This window comes from Nelumbo lutea, chromosome 7, assembly GCF_056320005.1.
Source record: "Nelumbo lutea isolate HS-2025 chromosome 7, American lotus-T2T, whole genome shotgun sequence".
Lineage (NCBI taxonomy): Eukaryota > Viridiplantae > Streptophyta > Magnoliopsida > Proteales > Nelumbonaceae > Nelumbo > Nelumbo lutea.
In genome coordinates this window covers 22,552,234-22,577,629 of record NC_142690.1, presented here as the reverse complement: position 1 = coordinate 22,577,629, position 25,396 = coordinate 22,552,234, and the positions used below count along the sequence as shown (strand labels likewise).

The window sequence follows — 25,396 nt, the reverse complement described above, 5'->3', positions numbered from 1 at the left end:
TTAGGTTGGACTTGTCCAATGTGGGTCCTGATATTCTGACCATAATTAGTGGTCCCATGCGTTTAGACCGGACCTCGTTCCATTTCTTCTATAAATTTCAAGACTCCATACTTCACCAGACAATCAAGACCAGGATTAGACCCAATTTCCAAAAGGGCCTTAAATTGGACCCATTTATCCAATGCTTTGGGGCTGTCCTATTAATCTGAGAGACCAATATCCAATGTATGTTGGCACCCATTGATACCAGTACCATGAAACTCATGGGCCAATTATTCTGTTACATTCATGGTTGTGCATTTATTTTCTTCGGCATATATCAGTTTTGGATGCTTTTGGTAGCTATGATGCCTTTGCTGGCAGGCCATTAGCCAGTAGCCACAATAAGCTTGCTCTAAACCCAATGTTTCATAAGACTCTGTCTGGTTGCAGTGCAAAATTCATTTACACTGGTGTGAATGCCTGGGAATGCAAATGGGTTGGGTATAAGTTTTTGTTTACTTTTGCTTCAAGTTTGATTTTTGTTTTATTTGTTTGTGAGGAGTAAAAAAAAGTAAAATAATGTGGTCTTCAATTTATATGAAAGAGAATGGAAGCAGAACATAGTTGTCAAGGTGACACCCATGGATGGTCACCTTGCTTAATTGCCTACCTGCTTTGTACATATTGCTATGGAAGATTTTTATAATTTTTATTTTTTGAGATTATAATAATAAAATTGATATTATTAACCTAAAATATTTATTTTGTTGATTTATATACTAGTTTCTTTTTATTATTTTGTATTTGTTAGATTCAATCAACACTTAAAATTTTGTCAAATCAGTTTCTCTATCCTCATCATCATCTTCTTTTTCTCCTTCCACCCTTTCTTTTCTTATATTTTCTTTTTTTTTTCTTCTCATGAATATGTGATTTTCTATGTTTTAATATATTTTTTTGAACCCTGATGTTCTATTTTAATATGAAGAGCTTATACCATTTTCCGGAGATTAAAGATAATCATTAATGAAAGATTATTGATGGTTGCTATGAACCTAGGGATATTACCATAGGATTTATGGTTATTTAAAGAATTCCATTGCCTAGGCGACTAGGCAACAAGATGCCTCTCTTGTTGCTTAGCCTTACTTTGTCGCCTTGAAGACTATGGGTAGGAGGAAAGTTGTTTGTTGGAGAGGAGTAAAATGATGTAGTCTGCACTTTACATGAGATAGAGTAAGATAGAAGGCAGTGCAAATGAGACAAACTACAAATTTTGCTTTAGGTAATGGCAGTTCTGTCTGCATGAGACATCCAATTATCCAACCAACATTGATAGATTAGTAGAAGGCGTGAATGAAGCATCCTACCATTAGACCGGGAGCTGAAAGTCGAATTGTTTTTTAAGAAAATGGTCCACTTCAGGTCTTCTTTTGGCCCCTCTAAATCCTTTTTTGCATTTTGGTTTCAATGAGTCCAATAGTCGAACCAAACAGAGGGACTGTTTGACCTGTGACCCAGTCACCAAAATACCTTTCGGAATAATTTTGAAAATTTAAGGTTTTATTTGAGTTCAGGATCATTTTATAAGAATTAATTCCGTAAACCTGGAAGATCGAAAATAGATTTCGTAATAAAGGGTGTAAAGTGGGTATGGTCTTAGGGTGTCCAAAACCAACAGCTGATCATCACGGTCACATTCTCAACATACTCAACATTAACCAGCAAAAGAAATAAGATTTTCATTTTCATCATCATCATCATCATCATCACTATTGTTAAGGTAAAATACAAAAGCCTCCTTATTGTAAATCTTCTTTTGATGAGTTAATGAAAGTGTTATTGATAAAAAAAAATACAAAAACCTCCCTTGAAGTTTCTGACAATCATAAAAGCCTTCTCTATAGTTTCATTTTAACAAAATCTCCCCTTAAGTTTTGAGAAATTCAACAAAAACCTCCCTTCTGACACTGTCCCAGACGAAAAACGTTAGATTGATGCATCATTTTTTTTCAAATACCCATTCTACCCTTTTATAAATTATTTTACATACAAAATTGCTGAAATAACCCCATTTTAATTCAACAAAAACCTCTTTTAACAATCATTTCATTAATTTTACATACAAAATTACTGAGATGTCTTTTTTGTTGAATTAAAATGTGATTATTTCAATAATTTTGTATGTAAAATAATTCATAAAAGTGTAGAATAGATATTTGGAAAAAAACTGGTGCATCAATCTAATGTTTTCCGTCTGGGACAGTGACAGAATGGAGATTTTTATTAAGTTTCTCAAAAGTTCAGGAGATGTATTTATTAAAATGAAACTATAGGGGAGGTTTTTTGTTTTTTACCCTTATTATTATTATTATTATTGGCATTATCGATCATCATGCCCATCTTGTTAGGTGGGAGATTGGTTTCTTAGACTGTTGTTAGGTGGGAGATTTGTATTTTCATCATCATCATTATTATTATTATTGTCGATCATCATGGCCACCTTGTTAGGTGGGAGATTGGCTTCTGAAACTGCTGTACAATCAGAAGTGGGGATAGAGCTGGGTGCACATGAGACCCACTGGCCATACCAGTGAAAGCTTGCAGTTCAGGTTTGATCCCACACCTCTTGTTTTGCAGTTCCACGGATTAATCCATGGATGTACTAATCCAGCAAAAAAAAATCATGCTCCAATAACAAATAAATATATCCTTGAATTTCAAATGCCAAAATATGTAAATCTACATTTACTGAATGTTGAAAGATTAAATGACGAAAATGCATCCTCTTTTTAAAGATGGGAAGCCTCCTGAAAATGAGAAAATGTATTGAAAAAGAAACCCTATTCCACTGTATCAAACCAATACAAGGACACGACGCAACAATACCAACCGGCACGTGTGGAATGAATGGCAATAACCCCATTCCACCCATGCTACATGATGATCTCTACGGAAATATATAATTATAAGAGTCAATATTATTGTATCGACATTTTAAACAATCAAGGTTCAAAATATCACAATATATTGGTGCTTACAGAGTTACAGGCCAATTTTTGAACCCCCTACACAGAATTAGGGACAGGTTATTACTTCTAATAACATTAATAGGTGACTATTAACAGTAACCTAATGGATGTTAACTGAAACTAATGTTATTTAGTAACCAAGCTATCTTGAGTTATGAAACGTTGAAAATGGTAAAAGAATTTAAGAAATATGGTTTAAAAGTTAAAAGATACAAAATATCAATATGCACATACAATAATGATTAAAATATTGATATATTTTCTGATTCTATTAAATTGGGCATTATTCTATAGATTTGTATTCAACATTTCAACTTCAATAGTTCAATTAAATTATAACCCTTTATCTACTCTTCTATCTCGTTCCTGAATAAATTGTTATTTGTATCGACTTATTTATTCATCTCCACCAAACAGGTTAAAGGTCTGTTTAGTTCACAGTTGGAACCAGAACTGGAATCCATTGGAATTGGAATCAGAATGGTCTATTTCTCCCGCCCGTCTGATTCAAGCAAGGGGAGGAAATGACCAGTCCCTACTCCCACAAACCAAACAGACCCTAATATTTCCAATTCAAGTTTTCAACTTCTAGCCCCAAGTGACATGCTTGAAGACAAGATTCTTCACCATTATCCAATTACACTACCAATTTGTTGTAATGCTATGATTTAAACTTAGTCCTGAAGGATAAACCCTATTCAACATTCATCCAGAAAAGCCAGCCAAGTAGCCAATTCCAAAGGCAGCAAGTTCAATGATTGCATTTATCCTAGATTCTTATCATTCTGGACTTGTGTGGTCAAATCAGCCAATACAGAGGGCAAGAACCAGATTAAAATTTGAGCCTAAAAAATACGCCAGAATTTGACAATCTGTTTTTCAGTTGTTTTCCAGAAACAAAATCCATGGAGAATGTGGAAAGTGTACTGTTCTTACACAAGAAGCCCTTACAAGTTACAACACCTTAACGTGATACCTGCCCTGTAAGGCTAGAGAGGATCGGTATCAAAAGGCTGAAGTGGGGAAGGTGGTACAAGTGTCTTCCTCCTGGAACAGATTTTGTTGGGAGATTATCAGAGCATGGCCTAATTTAATATTTTGCCATGCATATAGTTTTCTTATAGTTTTACAGAGAAAAAAAGGGGTCTGGATCTGTTGACGCAATCTGCAACATTTCACGGTAAACGTTTTGGAAGATAATGGAAGAATCATTTCATCATCCATATGAATATAATAAAAACGCAGTTATCATGGAGTTGTGAGCTACAAGTAGAATTAAACTTAAACCCTGATCAGCTGTTGCAAGCAAAGATAGTAAGAACCTTGGTTTTCAGGTGTTCTCAAAGTCAAAGACAAACAAAGATTATTTATGGCTTCAAGCATTAAGACCTAGAACTCACTACAAATGTACTCTTGAAGCTACCATATTTGATCTAGCTACAGGGTTTCAAGTGGCTATTCAAATAAATGGGTTGTTCAGATCCAAAGTCAGCACTGCCTCGACATTATAAACCTGCAATACTAGCTTTTCATTTCCCTTGCGGCCGAGACCCATGAAGGATCCAACGTCCAATGGTCTGTAACCCCCTAAGACCTTACCCTGGGCGGCAGATTTTGATGTCCATATTAGCAACCCCACATAACCAAAAAAAAAAAAACAAGGCAAGGTACAAAGACAAAAGAGCTGAAAAGAAGAGAAAAATAAAATAAAAAGATACAGCTTCCTACACAACCAAGACAACGGTACTTCTATCACAGATGGGCAATGTTTGTTCTTTTATTCTATCAATCTGCATCCATTTCTTCTAATGCAGCCTTGGCTGCTGCCTTGGCTTCCTCTAAGAGATCATCTGGAACCTGAAATTTCGAAAGCAAATAAATGAATACAAGAATAAAAGTATAAAACCAAAGATATGATTCTTGAACTTGGTTGCTAAAACCCACTGCATAGGTTTGAAGAAAAAGAAATTCCAACTCTACTTTGTTTTAACAAGTGACTAACTCAATATCCTTTTCTTTTCACTGAGTTGCACATTAAAAATGATATTTTGCATTTTTTTGTCACAATTGTTTGAATAGTTGAAGATCAAAATAAGCAGATCAACGCATAAAATTACTAATTGTTTATATTGAAACTCCTTGGTGTAATCATATAAAAAGAGAAAACTTAGCATTCATTCCCCCCCCCCAGCTAAAAAAAAAAAAAGAAAAAGAAAAAATCCATCATGACTTGAGCATTCCCTGCTGCTTCATCATCACACTACCAAATCAAGGTTTGTGAGTTCCCATTTCACTTATTATTGCACCTATTATATATTTTAGGGCTGCAAATGGCATCCGATTGTCCAAATTTGATCTGTTTATAAATGAATCAAGGATGGATAAACCCTTCCCAATCTAATAAAATCCGATTTGATTTAACAATCAATTTATAATATTTTGATCCATTTGCAGCCTTAATATATATTCAATGCTTTTGAATGATACCTATGACACCATTACATTTACTTTACAAAGACAGCGAGGTCTACCAGGATACAATTTTACCTTTTGATGTTGTCGATTTGACTCATCGCAGACCCAGCTCATCTCCAATTCGAAGGCTTTGTCCTTTGCCTCATCATGTACTCCATAAATGCTGCACACCAGATATGCAAATGAAAAAAGTGAAGGAATTTTATCAAACAAGTGAAATTGCAAATAAAATAAACATGGTCAAAGCAAATAGTTTCTCCAGTTCCAATTGCACTCGTCTCCATTTTTTAAGTGAAGAAGGGAGTTCCTTAAGTTCTTTTGCAAGACAAAAGTTAAAAACTGCTACGCAGTAATTGGTAAAACTTAGAATAGGATGCAGTAAATGGCCATGAGAAACAGTGAGTCTTCCTGACGATTTTCAATCAAAACAGCTGATTCTGTGATGACTTCAAGGTTCAGTATATTAGATTAGCCTTTCAAATTTATTGGCACACAAGCATCAAATAAGCATAATGTTATTTCTATGAGTTTCAGTTGAGTCTGATGACAAAATAAGAAACCAATGGAATGGAAAGAATTCAAACTATAAAAGCTCTCACATGCACAGATGTGGGTGAGTGGGTGCAAGCATGTGTAAAAGCAATCCAGATCTGCAGCACTTCTTGTGCACTTGCATTGAGTCATTGACAGGTGTCCAATATGCACAGGTACTTGCAAGTGTAATGGAAGTTGAGACACCTGTCACAGACTCAAATGCAAGTGCATGGCAAGATCACTGCAAACAAGTGCAGGACTCAAATAAAAGTGTGTATGTGTTCACACACACGCACAAGAATATGCATGTGTGCGTGAGCAAGAGAGATTTCTATTCTAGCCTAAAATAAAATTATTCTTCAACCTAGAGATAAGAAATACTTAGATTGTTTGACTATCTGAGTCAAATAGTTTCAGAACATGAATGATTTAAACAAATTAGAGTTACAATGTTTTTCATTTCAAAGTAGGGGGGGTGCCTTAGTAATACACAAACTATAGGGTAGGTCTTAGTAATTAGGTGGAACTATAGAGGGTGTCTTAGTAATGACCCTAAAATAAAATAAAAATTTGAAGCTTTGGACGATATATATCACAGTCACCCTCCAAACACCTTAGCCCCTCTTTTCTGGCATTGCATAATCCATTTACATCCCAGCCCTTTGAACTCCAGACCTCACCAAGGTGTCTGCTAGATCATTTGCTAATCTCATAATCCATCATAATGAAGTTCTAGCCTATAATGTACTGGGAATCACCTTCAATTTCCAACCTATCAAGCTGAAACTTCTAGTTATTTTGAGTCCTTGCAGTAAGGAAAAATGTTGAGCACAAAGAAGCGCCCCTCCCCCTCAACTGGAATTTCTAGCCATTAATACTGGCCAGGTAGGACGCCTCATGCTCAGGTCAGATTCTCATGTTTCCATCTATATGTATAGGTACAGAAATAAAATGGCAATATGGAGGGAAATCATAGGTAAAATAATGAAGGTGAGCATTAATTACTATATCAAGTCAAGCATAAACAATTATTACAGAAACCACTCACATCTTTGCAACTTCAATGACACCTTGCCTGCATGTCATTTCAGAAAGTTTCAACTTTTCGATCTCTCTGTCGACACCATCAACCATATCAGCACAATTATTAAATGAACTAAGTCAGATCATATATAAATAAGACAATCAAACCCTACAAGAGGGATTATAATAATAAGAGATATGTTAAGAGGAGGAAAAGATCAAAAGCATAAATCCCATTTTTGTTCAAGCACTAAACATATGTAGTGTTGCTCTTACTCCTAATCTCATTGAAGGCCACAAAATAAGGAATTACTAAATTCTTAACGAGCCATAAAACAGTCTGGCAATGGCATACAATATGCAATGCACATGCTGAACACAACTACTCTAAACTAAGCTCACCAAAATTTTAATCAACTTGACCACTACAACCATCCAACATATGATTCAGACCATTCTCTATATTGGCTTTTATTTAATTATTAATTATTTTAACAGGCATTACAGGAAGTCCATTGTATGTATATGTACCATTTGCACCACTAAGCCATTGTTGAACAATTATTAGAGTTTGGCTAACAATATTAACTTAGATTCATTTAGAAAGATGTACTATAACTAATCCTTTTTCCAAAAAAAAAAATGTACTATAACTAACTTACGTTTTAGCTGCTTGCCTCCCCTTCCCAATTGCAGCACCAAAGTACCTCTAGAACAATTTCACAATGTAAATTGGTAAATTAGAAGGGATCTTAGATACACAACTACATAATCCAAAATATATGTTTGTGCAAACAGATAAAAAATAATGAGGAAAGAAATATACAGTAACAACTCAGCTTAGAAAAAGAAAAAGAGGAAGCAAAGAGAACTTCTTTTATGAGATTACATGAGAAAGAAAGGAGCATCATTTGTCTATGTATGCCTTCTTTTTTGCTTCACGGGGCTACACAACGGGGGTAGCCCGTCCCCCAAAAATAGTGCAGGATTCGATTCCAAGCCTCTGCTACAACCAGCAGGAGGCCTTGCCAATCAATCACTTGGCACCTTGCATTTGACTATGTATGCCTTTCTATCATCAACCAGATTAACAGAAATTTTACCAGCATCAAATAAGGCAAGTAAAATAATCAAATGAGCACCGTTTGTCCAACAGCTATAAGTTTTAACTCACATAGGAAACACCAGAAGGCTCAATCATGTATAGTTGTGGTCCTTCTCTGTCATAGCCTCCAAGAATTACTCCACATCCAAAAGGTCTGCATAAATGTTGATTCTTTTCATCAAGAAAAAAAAACATAATTGGCAATGTAAAGGGAGGAAAGGAATGAAAATGTATCATAATTGAAATGTAATTATCTATCGTCACAAACCTGAGCCACCAATAAAGTGTACATAAATGCACATAACTAGCAACGCGTTCAGCAAGTTCTTTCACAGGTATGGAATCACCATAAACACTGCACAACAAAAAACATCATAATCTGTAAATGAACATTTGGAGAGATATTTAGAAAATTTAATAACTAAAAACCCAGATAGAAATGCAGAAAATCTAACACACACACACACACACACACATATATATATATGCTGATATTATCATTTAGAAAGTTCATACGTTCTTGTTGACCACAGAGATAAGGAGAAAAGACATACAGATAGCACAAGAAATGACAAAAAAAAAACATTGTACAAATAAGCATTCGGTGCATAAAATTGGTGGCTGAAGTAAATAATGGGGAAGTCAAATGGCCAACAATGGGCTACATAACTTTTTCTTTTACCAAATAGTTCCAGTATTTTTACAGCAGCAGTATTTGTATTATTTTCTATTTATTGGTTGTGGAGACTCGATGCTATGACTTATGAGTTCATTTTAACTATTTAGTCAAGAAGCTCCATCATAACTGACTTAAAACTCATTCATAGCAAAGAACTTTGTTGCTCATTCTCCCCCCCCCCAAAATCAACAATAAAGGATAAAAAACAAAGCACCTGGCAGCAAACCAAACAGGACCTAAGCACCTTCTAAGGCAACAAGGCCCCTTCCCGTGCAACAAGACTTGCAATTCACAAGATATCTTAATATAATAATTTTTGAGAAATGGTAGTTTTCATTGCCAAAGAAAATCTTAATGTAATAATATTATTACTATGGATGCATTTTATTACTTATAAGAATGTGCTGATGCATCCTATTACATATGCTCTCTTTTAGGATTTTAAAAGCATAAAGGATCCAAAGATTTTGAGATGAGAGAAAGAAACAAAACATGGATTAAATAGGCATCTGTTTTTTGTTTCAATTACGCTTTCACACATTAAATAGAATAGGGGCTCCACTTGTGTTCTTCTTTTCCTTTTGTTATTCTCTCTCTTCAATCTTTTATTAATATAAAATTAAAGCCTTCTTTAGTTGCTAATACTTTTTTATATGAAATTCTTCAATAAAATATGAACTATATTTTGATGCCATGTTTCATATATTGAAATTAATAGATTCAAAATACTATTTTCTCATAGATATGATGATTTGCCATGGCTAGAGATAAAATTCAGTTTCATTTAGTAGAGAGTATTTCTATTTCTTTAATTTATATGCATGCTCTCAACAATCAACATTATGGCTAAAAGCCTAAAACCTCTGTTTCAGCAGAAGTTCCACTGAGCTTAATCATACTTAGACCAACTCAACAGTCAGACCACTATAACCAGGAATCAGCAACAAAAACAGATTTTTAGGCTGTCAGGTTCTGAGAAATGTTGACTTGGACAAACCTATCTCATATATATGTTCTAGAACATGTTACATTAATGTTCTGAAAATCAAAATTGTATCATAAATTGTAGAGAAAATTGAATCAAATCATATTATAAAACATAAAATTAGTTCTGCTTTTTACAAATTGGTCAGAAAATTATAAATATATATACTTAAAATCTAAATATATAGTGAAAGCTATTTTTACCCTATTTTAATCCATATCTACCATGTGTACCTAAAACAATAGAATTTATCACTTCTACACTAGGAGCCACAGATGATATCAGCAAGTTCAACTTAAAAGTCAAATAATCCGCATATAATGGTTGTTTAAACTATATATGACAGAAAATAAACTCAACATGGTTTCTAAAAGGTGATAAATACTTATATAAATCATTTTCTACAAAGGACTTTAGAACAAGTCTGGAACAAAGAAATGACAAAGTAGAGTTGATTTGAACCGTATAAATCATATAGATCATAGCATTCATGAATCAAATTGTAGGATTCAAACAAAAAAATTTAAGGTTTTTACAAAATATGATTCCAACAAAAAATTCAAATCAAAGGCCTTGAGGTTCATTTCTCTTGATACAAATTATGAATTGTATCATAAGTTGTAATATTTTCACAACTATAATTATAGCCTATAATATTTATTGTTTTGTTGATGAATTCCTATAATATTTACTGTTTTAAGCTAATTTTAATACAAAATAGATTTAAAAGATAATAGGAACTATTTTCTATTATTTAATTTTTCCTTCTTGGAATTTTTAATTGAACAATTTGAACAACCAAACCAAACAGTCAAACCATTTAAACTATGACTTAGTGACAATCAGTTTTGGGTCGAGTCTAGGTCTAACAATGTTCACCAATTAGGCTGCAAACACTAGGAGGACATTGCTCTATGTCCAAGTTATTCATCTACAACCAATATTTTTTTTCTGAGAAAAAGTTACCATATTACAAAGAAGGATTGTCTACTCATTTACGATCAAATCCTTTTGTGATAGACGTGTCTCAATGCCTCCAATATGCCACATAGGAACAGGATAGCTTCAAATTAGGCCCAAGTTGCTGCCCTAACCCAATTCAGTTCTTGTCAAAAAATTTGAATGGGCATTGCCCAAGGACCTAGACCCGATGTTGTGTAAATTTTTTTCTTTGAGAAAAGGTAAATTCTCAAAATTGGGCACCCAACTTGCACCCCCCTAAATAGGGCGTATATCTATATTAGAGTGTAAATTATTCCATGTATTGGCTAAGGTGTAGAACCATTTTTATTGGTGCCTTTTTAAACACTATTAAATCTGGAAAGGAATGAATTATGTAATAAGCCAAGCATCCCTGCGCATGGGATAGCAAGTAGTCACCTCCTTTCTCTTCATATTATAATTGAGCCCAATATAATTGATCTGTTATTGAGTCATCATGACCAAACGGGCTCAAATATACTGTTAATATGCTTTGATGTTCATCCCTAAACACCCCACCTATTCTTGAGGGTCCTGGTAGGGGTGTCAATGGACCGGCTTTGGATTGGATGGGGTCCAATCCAAAATCAATTTGAACGGATTGCATGGACCAACAAGACATATTGAAGTGGACCAGTCCAGACTTAATGGTCCAAATTATTTATTGGATAGGATTGGACCTAGTCCATCTGTAATGAATTTAAATTGGACTGTATTGAGACAATATTTGGTCCATTGATAGAAGATAAGAATATAGGTGTCAATGGACCTGGATTAAAACCAATCTAAATTAAAAGAAATTTGAATAGATTGGACAGTCCAGATATTGAATTGGACCGATCCAAAATGGTCCAAAATATTCATTGGATTGGATTGGACCTGGTCCATTTGTAATGGACTCACATTGGACTGGATCGGATTGGACCAAATCCAGTCCAATTGACACCCCTAGGTCCTGGATTCATCATACTATACCCATCAAAGCTCAAATTTACTTGATTAGCACTTGATGGATTGTGTTGTACTTGGGTCCAGTTGAAGAAGCAGACAACTCATTGCCATCCTCCAAGGATATTATCCATTGAAAACAGACCAAAATTATACAAGGTTTTTATTCAATACATGACTTTCGCTGCAATATTTTCAATGATTGCTTCCTTACTACATTGCGTTCCCATTGAAAATCCTCTCATTTCTTTCTTCCCTTATTGTCCATACCACCACTGTCCTTGCACATCCTCATAAGACTTTCACTCTCCTTGGCAACATGAAAAAGCTTGATTTAAATAAACTTACACATTAATGGATAGGGTTATCTCCAACCCAGTAGAAAAAAGAACCATTCCAAAAGATTGTAAAGAAACTTACCAATTCAGGAATAAACTCTCATTTCTTTCCCTCTTCATGAATTTACCAATTCGATGGTTATTATTGATAGGTTGATAATGTTAGTAATGTATAGTTTTATCTATGGAAAAAGATTGTAAAGAAACTTCCAGGCTTTACACCATAAGAAAATTTTATACCTGCTATATCCTTAAACAAAAAGTTTTCTTATTCCACTTTTCCTTATTAATCCGAATTTTGGGCTTCTTTCTTTTTCAGAGAGATTTTTGTTCAATCAACTCCATGAGTGATAATTGGTCGTCAATCAACTAGTAAGTCTTGGTACAAAGCAGTTAATAGAAATACATTGAGTGAGTGATGCAGCTCTAAAAAAATATGCAGAAAGATGTCAACTTATGAATTCATTTTGGGGCTGAAACTTTTTATCAATTAAACCGGTTGTTAATTAAAACAACAATAAGATATAGAGTCTCCAACCTGATATTACAGTGTATGCATCTGTTTCCATCTATTGATTGTAAAGTAAGAAGATTTTTATTGAGAAATGCACTAAACAAAGCAATTCACCCAGGAAACAACTAACACCAAAACATAGTTTTGTTTTTTTTTTTTTTTTTTTTTTTGTGAAAACAATCATCAAAACAATTTGGAACTGATGTGGAAAATGATCCATAGAGACATGGAATTGTATCTATTCAGAAAAAGATCCTAATGCACCAGGGATAGAGTAAGTTGATACAAGCTAGAATTAACCCTGTTCCAGCCCTCAAATAAATTGTGATCCCATATTACGAAGAAGTTGTAATCAGAGAGAGAGAAATATAGAAAGAAGGAAAAGAGTAGAGAGAGAGAGAGAACAAGAAACCCCAAGGAACCACTCCAAGAGACTTAGAATCACTCTCTAGAATTTTAGGGAATCACTCCATACAATTACAGCAAGCTTGCAAAAGAGCTCTAAGAAATCTACACTGGCTTCAAAATGAAGAGAATACATCTATTCATAGAGTGACTTTTGTGGCCAAGAATATTGTTCATCATAATTACCAAAATGACACTGCCTATCTTGTGCATCAAGAAACTCAATAGCTTTCCACTAGTAATGCAATGGAACTGAAAATTGAAAGAAAAATCTTACTAAACCAAGATCAAATCACAAGCTAAATGGATCCCCCCCCGGATGGTGTGATAAATTTGAATTTTGATGGTAGCTGCCAATGTAACCCAGGGCCATCGGGAATAGGTGGGATTCTGAGAGACAGAGACAGCAATATGTTGTCTCTATTTTCAGGACCAGTGGTTGAAAGGTGATTCAGTAAGGGCAGAGCTACTAGCAGCGGTACAAGGTATACAGATGGCTAGTCAAATTGGAGTGACCAATCTGCTAGTAGAAGGGGATCCAAGGTAGTAGTAGGCTGGCTAATCAGCCCAGAAACAGCCTGTTGGGGCTACAGGGATCTGTTAAAGAAAGTTAAATGGATGACAAGGAATATGACTGTCAGGTTTCAGTGGGTCAGAAGATCAGCAAATGCAATGGCTGATTCTCTGGCCAAGCAAGGGGTGTCAAGGGGAGATCTATTTTGGGCTACTTTGTAATCGTGTCTCAGGCCTGGGCAGTTTTGGTGTTTCAGTCCTAGGGGGGTAACATCTCGTGCCTCCTCCTAGGCTGATTGTATTATTGATATTTGATTTAATAAAACTACCTTCATTCATAAAAAAAAAAAAAGAAAAATCTTACTAAATTAGAAGAACAAGATATCATGGGCCAGGCCGACACAGGACTGGTCCAATGACAAAAATACCCCCCCCCCGTGTCCAAAAATACAGAAATACATAAAATTTCAGAAAGTTCCAATTTTGACTGATCAGTTCCTGCATCAAATCCAAGGTGTGGCAAAGAGAATGAGAAAATTCATGAAGAAAGATAACCAGAGTGGAAATAGAAAATGATGCCATGTGAAAATTAAAAAAGAAAATGGGGAGCCGGTGGGATGAAATAACAAGTTATAAAATAAAAGTGGAGAAAGAGCATAAATATCCAAAAAAAAGTGTTGAATTAATTGTAGAAAATCAAAATGAAAAGGAAAACTAAGTAGAAAAAGGAACTGAAAAAAAAACAAGGAATGACACTGAAAAAGAAATAAGCAAAAAAAAACCTAATGGGATATCACAAAAAGAATATTAGCAACTCAAACATAGCATTTAACTAGAAAATTTCTTCCCATTTCTCAAGGATATTTTGAGCCTCACTTCTCATTTGTTCTTTTCATTCACTTCACTGCCTGTTTGAGCTCCATACTTTGGTTAGTCTTTATAAACAAGTGAAACATATGCATGTAAAATTATAAATATATTTACGTATTTATATAGTTGCAAAAAGAATCCACACAAACAAGCACAAAGAATTTTGACCATATCTATGGTTTGATATGTCTAAAAAGTCATATTTCATGACGCTACCTCTCATAGTTAGTTGCCTCAGCTTTGGCTCGTGCAACAATTTGCCTCCCATCTGCTGCTAAGCCAGCCACAGCCTGTAAGAGTACAGAGAAAAGTCAGATACATTTAATCTAATATGCTATGATTCAAGAAGATAATATTCAACTTCACAAATAGGCAATATTACAACAACAAATTCCTCTTTCAGTAAAAAATCTTCATAATTTGCTTGATAGTTAATCTCAGTTCGGAGCTTAGGGGTCGTTTGATTGCACTTTTTAGAGGTCTGAATCTGAAAATGCTACTTTTCAGACCTCACCCCTTGTTTGGTTTTACCTCTTAAAATTAATCTGAATCTTATTTTCAGATCTGAAAATAATAGACCTTGGTCGGCTCTTAACGCGCTCAGACGCATTTCAGCCCCGGTGCAATGTCCAAAATATCCTTACAATATTTTGGAAATGACACGAGTTACCCCTGATAACCCATGTTGGTTCGGCTGTCTTAATTTGTATGTTTATCTTTGTTGGGTCTTAAGTCATTAGTTATTGGGCCTTAGTTATTGGGCCTAATCTTATTTAGTGTTTATTTTGACTAGGTGTCCCATCACTAATCAGGGACATTCTTGTCTATTTATGTAGCATTATGTAATGTCCTTATATATAATAGATTAGGGCTGGCTGAGGATCATTCTGCCGCCCATCTCATATCTTCTTCTTCTTCTTCTTCCTCTTCTTCTCTCATTCGACAGCCCTATTTCAGCAAACATGGTATCAGAGCACTAATCTTTCGACTGGTTACAACAGCCGCCTCTTCTTCTACTCGCAGTTAACTCTCTCATCTTTCTTTTTGGTTGCCAGTGTGCAGTGTAGTACTCGGTGTTTCAGCTCTGTGTCGGGTTCTCAAGACTGAGTTTACAGTGCAACAAGTTTCGTAAGTGTGAAACAGTTCACTATATATTGCGTTTACAGTCTTGACATTAACAAGTAAGTGAAGATGTCCTCCATATCCGGGGAAGTGTCTTCTAGAGATGTTAGGGCTTGTGGGAGGTCTCCTAATCTAGAGAATCCAAATATGCACAGCCTATAGATCACAAATGTGTTGTTGGATGAGTACAACTTCAGAGAATGGTCTGTCTCAACCATGCTTTTCATCACATCCCGGGAACTCATTGGTTACTTGGACGAGCAGAAAAAGGAACCAGGAGTGGGGAGTGCTGAATATGCAGCTTGGCGCAAGGAGAATGCTACAGTTATGTCCTGGCTACTTGCCTCAATGACTCCAAGAGTAGCTAGGACTGTTCAACATTTCTCCACGGCTGCCAAGATATGGGAAAAAGTTTCTAAAACCTATGGGCAGAAAAAGAATAATGCTAGAATTTACAGACAGAATCAAGACATTGCTGCCTTGAGGCAAGGAGATATGAGTGTTGCAACATATTTTGCCACACTAGAAGGACTATGGGAAGAGTTAGATCACCACCTTATTATTGATTGGGAGAGTGCCGGAGATAAGGAAAAGCGTGACAAACAAATTGAAGAGGGTAGAGAATTTAAGTTTCTGGCTGGCCTAGATCCTATATATGAGAGCATAAGGTCCCAAATTCTGGGAATGGATGAAATGCCAGACTTACATCATGTTTACTACCTTGTGAGGAATGAAGAGGTGAGAAGAAAAGAGATGCAGGTCGATAGAGCATTCGGCCCTAATCTCTACAAATCAAAGGGGAAACAGGCACTCTGACAAGAGACATCTGAAGTGCACCCACTGTGGAGGGGAAAGGCATGTGAAAGAGACCTGTTGGGTTCTCCATCCACATCTGAAGCTAGCTGCATTGAGGAAAGATAAGAAGCATCTGAAGGGTCAATCTACAAGTGTGAATCTGGCTACGGGTCAAAGTGATGATGGTTCAAAACACTCATCTACAGTTACTTCTTCTTCCATGGGGCAGACTACTAATTCCCCTCGAACCGGGTCCTTGGGTTTTACTGTCGATGAAGTAGAAGTACTTAGCCGGGCCCTAGCCCGTCTAAGGACCAATTCTCTTCCATCCTCCTCCCTTGCCAGATCAGGTATTGTCTCTGCCTTTAATGCAACTAGTACTATTGATCCTGCCTCTTGGATTATTGATTCTGGTGCAACTGACCACATGACACACGTGTCTTCTCTATTTTCTTCCTATCATTTAATGTCTGGCCAAGATAAAATGAGGGCTACTGATGGTTCTCTCTCTACCATCTCTGGGAAAGGAGTGGTTGACCTAAGCAAGGACTTCTCACTCAAATCTGTTTTGCATGTTTCCAATCTTTCTTCAAATCTCTTACCTGTTTCAAAGCTTACAAAAAATTTGAATTGTAGCATAACCTTTTTTCCTACTCATTGTGTCTTTCAGGACAGATTGACGAAGAGAACGATTTAGAGCGGTCATGAGTGTGGAGGTCTCTACTACCTTGATGCAGACATCAGTTCGGCCTTGCAAACATCTGCTACATGTAGTCAGTCCAATGTGGAGTCAATAGCTAGGTTACATCTGTGGCATGCTAGGCTAGGTCATTTACCTTTTTCATCATTGGAAGTGTTGTTTCCAGAATTATTCAAAGGTGTTTCAAGTCAAGAGTTAGTTTGTGAAGTCTGTCAACTATCAAAGCAATGTAGAACTGTTTATTCAACTTCGAGTAATGAAATTCGAGCTTCTTTTGACTTAGTCCACTCTGATGTTTGGGGCCCCTCTCCCATTATTTCTGTTGATGGCTTTCGATACTTTATCAGTTTTATTGATCACTATTCTCGATGCACATGGATCTACTTATTAAAAGCACGAGAAGAAGTGCCGCAGGTAACCATGACATTTTGCAAAATGATTGAAACACAATTTGGTACAAAGGTCAAATAATTCAGGTCAGATAATGCTGCAGAATACTTTGAAAGGTCCTTGAATCTGTTTATGGAGGATGCTGGAATGATTCATCAGTCATCTTGTGCTAGTACCCCCCAATAGAATGGGGTTGTTGAGCGCAAGAATAGGCACCTATTGGAGACTGCTCGAGCCTAACTATTTTAGCACAAAGTTCCAAAAAACTATTGGTCTCAAACAATCCTTACTGCATCATATCTGATAAATCGAATGCCATGCAAAGTATTGGGGATGAAAACTCCTTTCTCTGTTCTTTGCCCTCATCTTCCTGACTTTTCTCTTCCATCAAGAGTCTTTGGTTGTGTATGCTTTATACATGTCAAGGATCCGAAGAAGACCAAATTGGATCCTAGGGCTACAAAGGGAATCTTTTTGGGGTACTCCCCTACTCAGAAGGGATAAAAGTGTTATGATCCAGTCACCAAGAAAAAATATGTCACAAAGGATGTGGTATTCTTTGAGTCTCAATCCTATTTTCATTCTTCCCAGAATCCTCTTCAGGGGGAGACTAGTGGGATAGAAGAGGATTCTTCTGTTCCCCCATTCTTTGTACCTCTCTCGACCTCAGGCCTTCCATCTTCTCCTCCTGATCCCGGGTGAATCTAGTGAGGCTCCCATTGTACCAGCTACTACTAGTGATGTTGCAAATATTACTAAAGACTCCAGCAGGCTGCAAAGAAATATCAGAATCACCTACAACAGAAGGAAGAAGGGTCCTCTAACTCATGACAGCAACCAATTGGACTCATATCAACCTGTCTCAGAAACTCAAGGTAATCCTATCAGTTCCTCTGACTTGGATCTTCCTATTGCCCTTCGTAAGTCTACTCGTTCTTGTACTATCAGACACCCCATTGCTGATTTTGTGTCTTACTCACATTTGTCTCCTCGTTATTGTTCTTTTGTGTCTGCTCTCTCTTTTGTGCATGTTCCTACCAGGTATTCTGAGACAGTATCTGACCCAAAATGGAAAGGGGCTATGGACGAATAAATGAAGGCCTTAATGAAAGCAAGGACTTGGGAATTAGTAGATCTACCAGAAGGGAAAGGCATTGTTGGATGCAAGTGGGTGTTCATTGTGAAGCATAGGGAGGACGGGTCCATTGAGAGGTACAAGGCTAGACTGGTAGCAAAAGGGTTTACTCAAAAAGAAGAGATTGACTACAAAGAAACCTTTGCTCCGGTGGCAAAACTCAACACAATCCGAGTTCTATTATCATTAGCTGCAAATTTCTCATGGGAGCTACATCAGTTGGACGTGAAGAATGCTTTCTTGAATGGCGACCTGCATGAAGAGGTGTTCATGGATCCTCCATCAGGTTATGGTTTTGGCAAGAAGGTATGTAGACTGAGAAAAGCCCTAAACGGCCTTAAGCAGTCCCTCGAGCTTGGTTTGAGAAGCTATGTGGGGTCATGAAGAAAGGGGGTTACACTCGAAGTGGGGCAGATCATACACTATTCATAAGGAAGAGAAATGGCAAACTTACGGCACTTATTATCTATGTGGATGATATGGTAATTATAGGGGATGATCAGGAAGAGATTAAAAGACTAAAGGAGGTTTTGGTTGCTGAATTTGAGATGAAAGACCTGGGCCAACTGAGATACTTTCTTGGGATTGAAGTTGCAAGGTCCAAAGAGGGCACCTATATATGTCAGCGGAAATGCATCCTTGATCTTCTTCAAGAGACAGGCATGATGGGGTGTAGGCCAGCAGATACTCCAATAGAACAGAATCATGGTCTACAAGTGTCAGTAGGAGAGGACTACCTTGATAAGGAAAGATACCAAAAGCTGGTGGGGAAGTTGATTTACCTGCCCCTCACTCGCCCTGACATTGCTTATGCTATACATGTTGCCAGTCAATTCATGCACACTCCTAAAATCCCTCACATGAAAGCTATGGAAAGGATCCTCATATATTTGAAGTCTTGCCCGGGGAAAGGGATTATGTTCAAGAAAAACAGTAAAATTGAAGTTGAAGGATATACTGATGCAGATTGGGTTGGCTCTATTGGGGACATGAAGTCTACTTCTGGGTACTGCACCTTTGTTGGAGGAAATTTAGTTACATGGAGGAATAAAAAACAGAATGTGGTTGCTAGATCTAGTGTAGAGGCCAAATACCAAGCTATGGCTCATGGTGTTGCTGAACTTTTATGGCTTAAGATCCTACTTGGAGAACTTGGAATAAAGATTGAGTGTCCTCTCAGGTTGTACTGTGACAACAAGGTTGCCATCAACATTGCAAATAACCCAGTGCAACATGATAGAACGAAACATATTGAGATAGACCGTCACTTTGTTAGAGAAAGAATTGTCTCAGGAGAACTCTGCATTCCTTATACTCCCTCCGAGATGCAGATTGCAGATGTTCTGACTAAAGGGCTAGCTATAGTGAAATTCGTGGACTTACTTGGCAAGCTAAACATGATTGACATCCATGCTTAGCTTGAGGGGGAGTGTTGGTTCGGCTGTCTTAATTTGTATGTTTATCTTTGTTGGGTCTTAAGTCATTAGTTATTGGGCCTTAGTTACTGGGCCTAATCTTATTTAGTATTTATTTTGACTAGGTGTCCCATCACTAATCAGGGACATTCTTGTCTATTTATGTAACATTATGTAATGTCCTTATATATAATAGATTAGGGCTGGTTGAGGATCATTCTGCCGCCCATCTCATATCTTCTTCCTCTTCTTCTCTCATTCGACAGCCCTATTTCAGCAAACAACCCCAAACCCAGAAAACATAAACATTCGACCTCTCTCTCTCTCCACCCTATCTTCCCGCCACCACCGCTATAAGTTGCAATGGCGGCTCTCTCTCTCTCTCTCTCTCTCTCTCTTGTCTTCCCGCCATCGCCCCTGCAACATGCAACAGCGGTGGTTCAGTGAATAATAATAATATTTTTATTAATTATTAATTTAAAATAATTTTTATTAATTATTAATTATTTTAATGCTTTTATAGTCATTAATTATTTTTCTAATTTTAATCGTTTCATTTATTAATTAGTAATTATTAATTTTTTATTTTTTATTTGTATTGTTTCAATATTATTTTGAGGTTGAAAATTATTTTTTATGAGATAATGCAAATTGAATTCAACATTTCCAAATAGTATGTTTTAGGGGTAAAATAGTAAAATCAGTAAATTTCAGATGGTAAAGGGTTGATCCAACACAAACAAACTTATGGATTCAGATCCTCTAAAAAGTAGAAAAGCATCTATGCCTCTTTTCAGATTTCAGACACTTTTAATATCTTTTTAACTTTTCAGATCTGAATTTTCAGATTTATCAAATGCCACCTTAATATTAATAACACAAAGACACATTACCAAGTTATAGGTTAAACTCTAAGCCATGCCTAGGCTAAAACTAATGCAGGGAAGAAGGCATTCACAGCCATTCTACTACAATTATTAATGTTTCAGACCTGAGAAGAGGGTTAGGTTAAGCTTTCCTACATGACACTGCCTATTTCTGCAGATTACCACATGAAATGATCCTGTCGCCATGGTTTACAAAAAAATTGATTACCTCTAGATATTTCAATGATAATTCAAATTTTTTGATATACCAATGAAAATCACTTTACTAAGTAAAAATATTCCAAATTACAACAAAATCTTGAGGAAATGTGACCATCATCATCATATCTAATTCTTGTCCTAACTATATGGGGTTGGCAACATCCTGCTTTGCCATTCCGTTCTGTTCCTTAAGAAATGTCACCAATTTTTCTAAAATCAGTTGAAACTTTTTCTGAGACATGGAAAATGCTTAAGCCATTCTGCACAAAATTAAAACAAAGGTATTTGGAGTTGATTCTACACATTGGAATGAACAACTCTAACTAATAATGGGAAATTATCTAAAGCCCACCAATCAAAAAAAAAATCTGAAACTTCCTCTGATTTTAGTAACAATGGCTTAAACCACAACCTTTAGATACCTAAAAGACTACCCTGTTATAAGGTTATGAGTCACAAAACCTCCTTTCCATTAAATCTCTGTCTGGTCTCATAACAAAAGTAGCACATTTGACTAAGAAATGGTTTCTAAATGACAAAAAATGACCCTGAATTGGCATCATCTCATATAATTTTTCAATGTGATAGTGATACATGTTAACCAACTCAATAACCTTCTACCATCCACACACACACCCACCAAGAAGAAGTTCTACAACTAAAACGCTATCCTGGCAACATCCAAATCTCAGATTTTAACAACATCATGATTCTCCATGCTGAACAGTAATAATAAAGTCAGCTATCTAAAGAAGGTTTCAACTTCTGTAGATCCCTTTCAGATCATGAGTTTCAGACTTTCAGGAAATATCCTCCCTTCTCCTTTCCTTAAATGAGGTATTTCTCTTCTGTCATCTCCCAGATAATTGTTTTTGATTCTTAACCTCCAATGGCTCATTTCACCAAATCTTTCTTCACCCACCTTACTGCTGTCTCCCAACCCATGCCTTCTAGTTTAAAAGAATTTAGCCCCCAGCAGCTCCATCTAAAGTGTCATTCTTTCTTTGGGAGGCTGCTAGGGAGTACATTAACACCTGTGAAGATTCAAAGGAGAAAAGCATCTCTTATCTGTCACCTCACAATTGTGTAATGTACATGAAGGGGACTCTAAGTTGGAGACGGATTGGTTGAAGAACCTGGAAACAGTAATTTGGGATTACAGGGAGGACAAAAGAGGTTTAAATGGCTCATCAGCAATATGAATATAAGAGTTCAGTGGGGAAGAAGATCAGCTAATGGGTTCGCAGATACTTTGGCTAAACAAAGGGTTTCCAGGGATCATTTGTTTTGGGCTTAGTTGCAATCTTGTTTTCTTGTTTTGTTGTTGTTGAGAGGTTGCACCTCACACCCCTCAGTGGGTAAAGTTCTATACTCTTCTACTAAGTTTCCTTTCTAACTATCAAAAAAACAGTAAGTCTATTGGCTATCTCCTCATTAACCGTGTGGTGGCACATAGTTTATGGCAGTTGTTCCTTCATCTTCTACTGGGTCCCACCCAACAATATCTCTACTTTCATCGATCAGTGGCCTTCTTGTAAGTTGGGCTCCAGAGGTAGAAGTAGAACCTTTTCGAGGACTTTAATCCAAGTTGTTATGTTGTGTACCTGGGAGGAATGCAACAGAAGAATTTTTTAGAATAAGTTTACTATGATTGAAGGTCTTAAGAGGGAAAGTTTTATCCTGCATCTTCTCTTGGATGCTTTCTAGCAATCAGTTTAAAGGCCTCAACTATGGTGACCTAGACGGGAACTTGATAGAAATTCGGCATTCTTCTTATGTTGAATACCAGTCCAGCCCAGCTCTCATTCCCAAGCTATTCTCAAGACAGAAGATCCCTAACCTAAGCTTTAGATGCTTCAGCAGAGGCAGCTGGTGCACTAAAAGCCCAAATAATGGTATCAGCCCTCTTATGAATAAGGCCTCCTATACTGGCCGAAATTGGATGACTTGACATTGATGTGCAGATGCCATCAAACATCAAAATGTAATCGGAATGAGAATAGCTAAATCAATCCAAGTCAGATCTCTTGTTGTTAAAGGGGACTCTGGAAATGCTATTGGCTGGGTAGTTCATAATGAGAAGGGCCATTGGAGACTGGCCTATCTTCTTAATGAGATCTGAGACTTGAATTCCTCCTCGTTTTGGTTTTTTAGATGGATACCAAGGAATCTAAATTCCAATGCTGATTTTTTGGCTAAGTTAGGGGTGGATGGGGCTTTTTTTTGTAGTGTAACTCAATGTCTATATAATTCTAGGTGTTTTTCTGGATTTGTTTTGTCCTCTGCTTGTGCATCCCCCCCCCCTTGATTTTTTAATGAAAGTTACAAGTTACCTTTTCTCAAAAAAAAAAAAAAGAAATATAATTGCGATAAAAAAGTTTTGATGGTATCCTCAACATTTGCTGATATTTTGTGAATTTTCAAGACAAAGAAGGTTTGTCCATATCTCAAGGACATATGGACTCTCATCACAAGGGGAAGAAGACTAACAAGTAAGATTGCAACTTCCAATGGTAAGTTCAGTGAACTAATTTATCATTTCTATGCTAACTGTACCTTAATGAGACAAAAGGAGCATAAGCAGCATTTCCAGTGTCAAGTTGCAAGACATGGTGGCAAAAAGAACAGGAAAACCATATGCCAATATTATGAAACAGAGTTTGGATCAGCAGTCTTATTTTTCATAAGAATGGTTGATTCCAGAATCAGAGAAAAATGGCAACAGCAGAAACCCATAAAAACAATGTTAACAATGACACCATTAACTGGAACCTAGAAAAGTTCATAATGCATTAATAAAGATGAAATAAAAGAAAAACTAAAAGAGCAGACAAGAAATCCCGAAATCACGAAGGACTAAAGAGAACATAATGATAAAATAAAAACAAAGAAAACACAAGAAAAAAATACCATGCCAGAATGACGATGAACTGAATGAATTCTTCGATTTGAGCCCGGTAACATCATCTTCGACGTTATGAGCTTCTCCACACCCTAAACCCCATCGCACACCAACATCAGCAGTTTCACCCACCCAGAAGGATACAGCAAAAGAACAGAAAACGAAAAAGCGCAAAAGGGAACAGAAATTAGGAGATCCCAAGCCCAAGAAACCTTACCATAACGATCCCATCTTTGCATTTGATGCCGATAACAGTCCTATAACAGGTTCAGACCGTAAGCAAACAAAAAAAAAAGAATAGATTTGAGAAAACCAAGTTGAATAAAGGTCAGGGAAGGAAGATGGTACCCGCTGTTATCGACGGCTTTGGCTGCGTATTCAATCTGAAAAACCCGTCCATCCGGCGAGAAAGTGGTGACTGAAAGATCATAACCAGTTCCAATGCTGCTCATTTTTCTCTTCTGTTTTCAAACTTCTCTTCTCTGCAGCTTTGTTCTACTTCTTTCTCGGGTTTAATTCGCCGAGCTGAACGTTTTTCTTGAATCTCAAGAAAGCCAGAGTGCCGAGGGCTACGCAATTGGACCTTAAAAGGCGAAAAAACTCGGGTCCAACTCGACCGAGTTAGGTTGCACTCGGATCGACTCAAATTCCTCCACGTAATGGTGATTGATCCATTGGCCGGGCTTTACTACTTAGATCCGAGCCCGAGTCCGGCCTTAATATAAAGCCCGAATTGTACATAAATATATTTCTATCCAAAATACAATTAAAGTAGTTATATAAGTATTTAAATACTTTTAAATTCCTCCAAAATTACAAAAGTATTTAAATAGAATACAATCATTGAGTTCAATATCAATATTGTTCTAAAAATAAAACACTATCATTAAATCATATGTAGTTATATAAGTTATTGCATGAAACCTATTACTAATATATTTTTATTTATTTATAATATTATTGCATCGGGTTCGGGCTTGAGCTCAGATTATTTAAAAAGTCCATGCCCAGCAAAAAAAATAAGAGGGCCTAATACTTATAGCCCAAACTTGAGCCCCACGTCCTAAGAATATGCTTGGGCCCAATAAAAAATAATTAAGAGAAAAAATAATTAGATGTAATACTTACAACCGAAGCCTGAGCCCATGGGCCTCAAAATATCCTTGAGCTTTATAAAATACGAGTTGGGTTGAGCAAATCCACTAAGCTACCCGGCCCATGAACAAGTTTATTTGGTGAATATCATGGAATATATTAAACAGGAGTGATTTATGTAGAGAATAAGTACTCATTCAAACAAATATTTACTAAATAAATGTTTTGTTTTTTAAGTATTTATTTGAATAATTATTCACTAGTGTTTGGGAGGTCTTTTGTCAAACCACTTGTATTTATTTCAAGTACTTATTTGTGTTGTAGTGTTTGATGATTTGTTTATCCCATAAATACTTATATTTTCAGAAAT

General features: G+C 36.4%; 1 protein-coding gene across 1 annotated transcript; it reads right to left on the bottom strand.

Moving 5' to 3' along the window:
• Positions 1-4,289: 4,289 nt before the first annotated feature.
• On the bottom strand, positions 4,290-24,566 carry PAG1 (20S proteasome alpha subunit G1). The gene is made up of 10 exons (XM_088954332.1): positions 24,280-24,566; positions 24,149-24,188; positions 23,940-24,023; positions 14,601-14,674; positions 8,420-8,506; positions 8,221-8,305; positions 7,709-7,755; positions 7,072-7,137; positions 5,562-5,652; positions 4,290-4,871 (listed from the first exon to the last, which is right to left on the bottom strand). Exons 1-10 carry the CDS (start codon positions 24,381-24,383, stop codon positions 4,800-4,802), a joined length of 750 nt encoding a protein of 249 aa, XP_088810458.1. The 5' UTR covers positions 24,384-24,566; the 3' UTR covers positions 4,290-4,799.
• Between the last annotated feature and the right edge of the window lie 830 nt (positions 24,567-25,396).